This window comes from Penaeus japonicus, unplaced genomic scaffold (assembly GCF_977035675.1).
Source record: "Penaeus japonicus unplaced genomic scaffold, GWHDUDI00000001_assembly GWHDUDI00000006, whole genome shotgun sequence".
NCBI classification, from domain to species: Eukaryota; Metazoa; Arthropoda; class Malacostraca; order Decapoda; family Penaeidae; genus Penaeus; species Penaeus japonicus.
Window position 1 is genome coordinate 17,364,282 of NW_028234408.1, and position 5,000 is coordinate 17,369,281.

At 38.0% G+C, this 5,000-nt stretch overlaps 3 protein-coding genes across 4 annotated transcripts in view; all 3 read right to left on the reverse strand.

The window, feature by feature from the left end:
* The window catches only part of LOC122244196 (uncharacterized), an 88,706-nt gene extending 84,141 nt beyond the window's left edge, over window positions 1-4,565 (reverse strand). Inside the window, exons 1-2 of one of the 2 annotated variants that reach the window (XM_086537692.1) lie at window positions 4,483-4,565; window positions 4,116-4,214 (exon numbers count right to left, since the gene is read on the reverse strand). In XM_086537692.1, coding sequence (XP_086393818.1) covers window positions 4,116-4,199 — 84 coding nt within the window. In that variant the 5' untranslated portion in view covers window positions 4,200-4,214; window positions 4,483-4,565. Of the gene's footprint in view, window positions 1-4,115; window positions 4,215-4,474 lie in introns of both variants that reach the window. The other variant, XM_086537693.1, reaches the window with a different exon arrangement.
* LOC147471672 (uncharacterized) lies at window positions 1,545-2,245 on the reverse strand. The gene is made up of 3 exons (XM_086537694.1): window positions 2,173-2,245; window positions 1,942-2,057; window positions 1,545-1,807 (listed from the first exon to the last, which is right to left on the reverse strand). The coding sequence occupies exons 1-3, from the start codon at window positions 2,210-2,212 to the stop codon at window positions 1,559-1,561; spliced, it is 405 nt and encodes a 134-aa protein (XP_086393820.1). The 5' UTR covers window positions 2,213-2,245; the 3' UTR covers window positions 1,545-1,558.
* Window positions 2,264-2,965, reverse strand: LOC147471673 (uncharacterized). Its single transcript, XM_086538160.1, has 3 exons — window positions 2,725-2,965; window positions 2,515-2,641; window positions 2,264-2,353 (listed from the first exon to the last, which is right to left on the reverse strand). The coding sequence occupies exons 1-3, from the start codon at window positions 2,913-2,915 to the stop codon at window positions 2,264-2,266; spliced, it is 408 nt and encodes a 135-aa protein (XP_086394286.1). The 5' UTR covers window positions 2,916-2,965.
* Window positions 4,566-5,000: the final 435 nt, after the last annotated feature.

Genomic DNA, 5,000 nt, shown 5'->3' on the forward strand with positions numbered 1-5,000 from the left:
AAACTGCTTGTAAGGCTCCTCCATGTAGCTGGTGGAAACCTGCCATCACCAATGATCACCGTTTCTTGCGATATTAATGTACCACTGATAGTCACCGGCAAGGGGCAAACACATTGATTGCTCCAGGTCTGGAATTTATAAAGTCATTATTTTTTTGTTAAATCAAATGGTAATCTAATTAGATATCCGACGATACTCTTACAAACCTGCGAGTGGTCTGTAGTCATTAGGAGATCAGTCGTTACAATCTCCTCTAAGTAATCTATGGATGGTTTCCTAGAGTCCATATTATCTTTTAGGGAGTCTAAAACCACCCTTTATAAATCCATTGCAGCTCACCTCACTCTACAAGCATGTTAAGAACTAATATATGAAAACGTATTCTGTAAAACCAGTTAAGTGATAGATTGCGTGCATTAACCGAATTAATCTGGAGAATATCGACCACAACGCCGTTCTTAGCATCAATTGCCATAAGTTCATTTGGTGGGAAGGGTGGCGGTACTGCTTATCCAGTACCACATAAATTACCTTGTCAAATATATTTAAAGGGAAACTTGTGAAAAGGTTGCATCCAATAATGAGGTATTGGTAATATTAGTTTATCAAACCTAAACCTTTGAACTTGCAGCATATTTAAAAAATTGAAATGCTAGACCCTGAAACATAAATCATGGTTGGCACATGGTCTGGCAAGACTGAGCGGACATCATTTTAGTCCGTATCCAGGGGGGGGGGTATTAAAATGCCAGCTCTGGTCATTAAGCCAAGATAAAAAAGTCAACATAGTTCCATACTCAATAGCAGGAAACCCGTGTAGCAGGTCGGTCCAGCCGCAACATGCATCCCATTAACTTTGTTGGGAGTTGTGAAAGCGCCCAGTGTGACACCGGCCCTAAGTATGCCTCGCATTTTTTTTTTTAAATGAACCTCGAGAATTTTAAGCACTTCAATAAATGCAAATTTAAGTTCTAGGGCGAGATATCCCATATTAGGATTAGATCCTAGTTGTCTATCTTAAGACTTAATAAAGGATCTGCCTGGACTTGCCCTCCTAAGGGGCTGGCTGCATGCTTTATTATTGCAAACTTTATTCATAGCATGAATTTGTTAAAGCAAATAACAAAGCTTTGCCATGCTATAGAGATGCTAAAGTTATGTAACCAGTTACTAAAGTAACCAAAATAAAACTTGGGGGTAAAGAAGTATTCACTTCTATGCAAGTTATGCAAAGAAAAAAAAGGAATGCACTTCACACAAATCGTTTAGATTACAACTTTCCTGGCTGTAAAAGGCCTTGGAGTTTGCACAAGTTATGGTGACTATTGGCAACTTTGAACCAATGTCCTACAATGATCAAATGAGATGGGAGCAATCAAGCATATTCAAATATAGTAGGTATTTTGGAAGCTTCTGGTATTTAGCTAGTATTAAAAGTGAAACTAGCTGCAACAGTTTAGGGTACCACAGGTCTTTAGGCCTTCCCTAGCACACACGGATACTTTAGCATCAACGGTCATTGGCATAAATGCAAGTGAAAGAAATTGTATTCCATTAATTAGGTTAGGACATTTTGCACATTTCTTTGCCATGTAAAATACAGCTTACCTAGGTCAATGACCTCCATAGTAACACGTCGAGCCTTCACCACAGTATTACTGCTGTGGTCCACACAAATATATGTAACAACGTATGCATCACTCATTTTGACCATTGAGAGATCACCTATGCTGTTACAGTTCGTATTCATGACGAAATCCAAGTTGAAAAGTCCTGATACATCATCTGCATAAAGTGCTACTTTACCCTGGAAAAAAAAAAAAGTCATTTTATATACAAAATGATCAATTTATGCATTTCAATTTTTACTACTGCTTGCATGCTTTAAGACTTAAAAATATGATATGCTACTTTACCATTTTTATCAAAGGAGCTACTTACACCATAGGCAACCATTATGACGGATTCCAGGGACGAAAATCTATAACTACCTATACTGCCCACTGGCGCAACCTCCATGCCCTTGCCCAATTCCTGCCATAGGAGGAGTTGCTCATCTGGTAAAAAATATATATATAAAGACTTGGGTGGAAGATGGGGAGGTACTAAAAACTTAGTTTTTTCATATTTCAAGTCAAAATTGAACACGAACTTTTAATTTGGATTACGCACTTTGCCATCGGTATAGCTTTCCATGTATACCGTCGCTCATGACGATATAATGTTTCTCGTCCTGAGCGATCAATATATATGATGACACAACCTAATACCACATCAAAGTTAGCACAACCTGCCTGGATAGAGAAGTCAGGGGTCGCAACTTGGCATTGAAGCGGTAGACCTGGGTACCTTCCTGCGAGAGAAGGGCATCAGAAAGCCATCCATTAAAATATTGAGCAATTAATGCAAGACTGCATTGGAAAACATGACGTTTTATCAAATACATTCATTCTGAATAATCAAATTCTGGAAATTTTAGGCCACGTTACCCTTGGAAATGGCCGATGTGCTCACCGAATTGATCGTGCTAAACACGAGGTAGTAATTTCCGTAGTAATTAAACCCAGTTATGTCGGTAACATTCTTCGCTCGAAGGCCGAGGTCTTGCCAGTCGAAATATGGCCAGCATAGCCTGTAAAGTCTAGTTAAAAAGATGGAAATATTAGCCAGCTACCACAAGATGCACACATTTAATCATTAAATGCACAACTTACTATTTCTTACCGGGAATTTATCTCCCCATCACGACTGCAGTTCGAATTATTTGTACCCACTGCCAAATAACAGTTTCCCGCAGATGTAAACATATGCAATCCTCCTACGGGTCCTTCCGTTACGAGGACCTGATGATTTCCAGCAACTCCCGAAACGAGATTCACACCGACTAATGAAACCAACTCGTTTTCAGAGGCCATAGCTATCCAGAGCGTTTCGTTGAAAATACTTGCCTGCAAGATAATTTAATGGTTTACCAGGTTCTTTAGTCCACAATGCGGATCAGAAATGGTTAGGGGGGGGGGGGTGCAGGTGTACTGCACACCTACACCTTGTAGAATTTTACAGACAAAGTAACACTTGTATAATCTAATATCCAAATTCCACTACAGCAAATGCTCAAATTTCTGCGCGATTGCAGCCATTAAATCCCATATGATGAAGGGAAAACACATTGATAATTTGTGCCCAGCATTCAGACTACTATCCTTTGTTGTCACAAACTGTTACAACTGCCAAGTCTTTGTTCTAAACTTAACAGGTCAGCCCATTTCCACCTCCGCGATCTCTCCCTTCAAGGTGAACCTGTGCAATAGGCCTTCAACTGGTTCTGATTTTTGCGTTTATTTCTAAGCGTACCTAGCATGAGTGCCTGTAGGCTGCATCGCAACAGGACAGAATCAGGCTCCCAAACATTTAACAAAAGTCATTAATGCATTTATTTGTTCACGCAGACATGTAAATATATCACATAATGACCTGTATCTCACTAGAAGATATATTTACCCACTAAGCCAACTACGAACCCAGTAACTCCTTTTCATCTGCCGCAGAGATGAGGACAACGAAGTTTGAGTACACGCCACACATCGCGAGCTGCTGCTCGCCACAAGTCTGAAGGGTTTCAGCCATTGTAAAGCCGAAGTTTTCCGTCCCATTTAATTCGGACGAAGTCAAAGTTCAAGGCTGAAAAAATATATATAAAATAACCCTTAATCAAATAACCGTGGTCATTTTATGCAACCAAATCAGTTCGTAGTCTCTCATGAATGACATTACCGTTCCTCATCTTGTCTATCCGCGTCGAGCGTTTCGGCAGTAGAAAAGATCTTGCGCCGACGTTGTGAACATCTGTCACGAGTGTCGAAAAGCTCGTTGTACTATAATTCATCTAGATCACCAACAGATCTTTTTTTTTTTTTTTTTTTTTTTTTTTTTTTTTTATTTTTTTTTTTTTTTTTAATTTTTTTTTTAATTTTTTATTATATTTGTTTGTCGCCTATCGTGTCCACCTGTGGAATAACGTGGTGGAGTTAAAGCCTGTGAACTTTGGGCCCCTTAAGATATGTACATCTATAGATAGAAAATTTATAGATATGTTCAAAGATCCAAATACTGACCAGCTCCATCACAGAAGGCATATTTTGTGCCACTGTAGTCCCATACCCAAACAGCATTACTGCCGTTATTAATTGGTACAGCATGGCCTGGTAGTCTCACTGGAATCGAAACTAGTTTTAGGACCTTTGCAAGTAACTAGTCTGGTTTATAAAAATATAAAAAGAAAAAATCCTTGATGACAATTATTAGAAAAGTCACTTAATTCTTTAATTTAGTCTAATTGCCTTATGCAAAGATTACCTTTAAGAGGCATATGACAATTGCATCATACGAAACTTATTTTTATTATGCAATAACTATAATCAGAATTATCAGTATTCTAATTACATAAACCTAATACATCAACTTCGCATTATACATTATTACCCCCGCGAACATCAAATTCAAAACCTTGAACTTCTCAACTACTCCTATTCCAAACAAGCTGAAGGGTATAACACTAACATATTGTGGTGGGTAACTAACACCTAATCTTTGGTAGCAACGGACGCGATAATCAGGGTGTATACGTAAAGGGAATAAATATATATATAATCTCTTTTTCTATGAATTTCTAAAGATATGGATATTTCACAATATAAGATTTCAAAATCTTAGTTTGAGTTGTGTAGGAAGTGAGAAAATATTTTACGGTATTGTTGTTTATGCTCATATAAGTTTTTGAGATAGTCAATAGATGGCGGCTGTTTATATCGTTTTCTGTCAAATTTCTTTGAATACATGCAAAGAAACGCATATAGATATTTTTTTAATATATATACATACATACAAACACACACAGACACATGCACACACACACACACACACACATGCATACATACATACATACATACATACATACATACATACATGCATGCATACACACACACAGACACACACACACA

Excerpts from the sequence above, each read along its gene's own strand:
- LOC147471672 (XM_086537694.1), bottom strand. The coding sequence starts at position 2,212 with ATGAGCGACGGTATACATGGAAAGCTATACCGATGGCAAA. Across the intron at positions 2,058-2,172 it reads AAAGCTATACCGATGGCAAA|ATGAGCAACTCCTCCTATGG; the intron begins GTGCGTAATCCA and ends ATTTTTTACCAG. Across the intron at positions 1,808-1,941 it reads TCATAATGGTTGCCTATGGT|GGTAAAGTAGCACTTTATGC; the intron begins GTAAGTAGCTCC and ends TTTTTTTTCCAG.
- LOC147471673 (XM_086538160.1), bottom strand. The coding sequence starts at position 2,915 with ATGGCCTCTGAAAACGAGTTGGTTTCATTAGTCGGTGTGAATCTCGTT. Across the intron at positions 2,642-2,724 it reads GATGGGGAGATAAATTCCCG|ACTTTACAGGCTATGCTGGC; the intron begins GTAAGAAATAGT and ends CTTTTTAACTAG. Across the intron at positions 2,354-2,514 it reads TGTTTAGCACGATCAATTCG|GAAGGTACCCAGGTCTACCG; the intron begins GTGAGCACATCG and ends CTTCTCTCGCAG.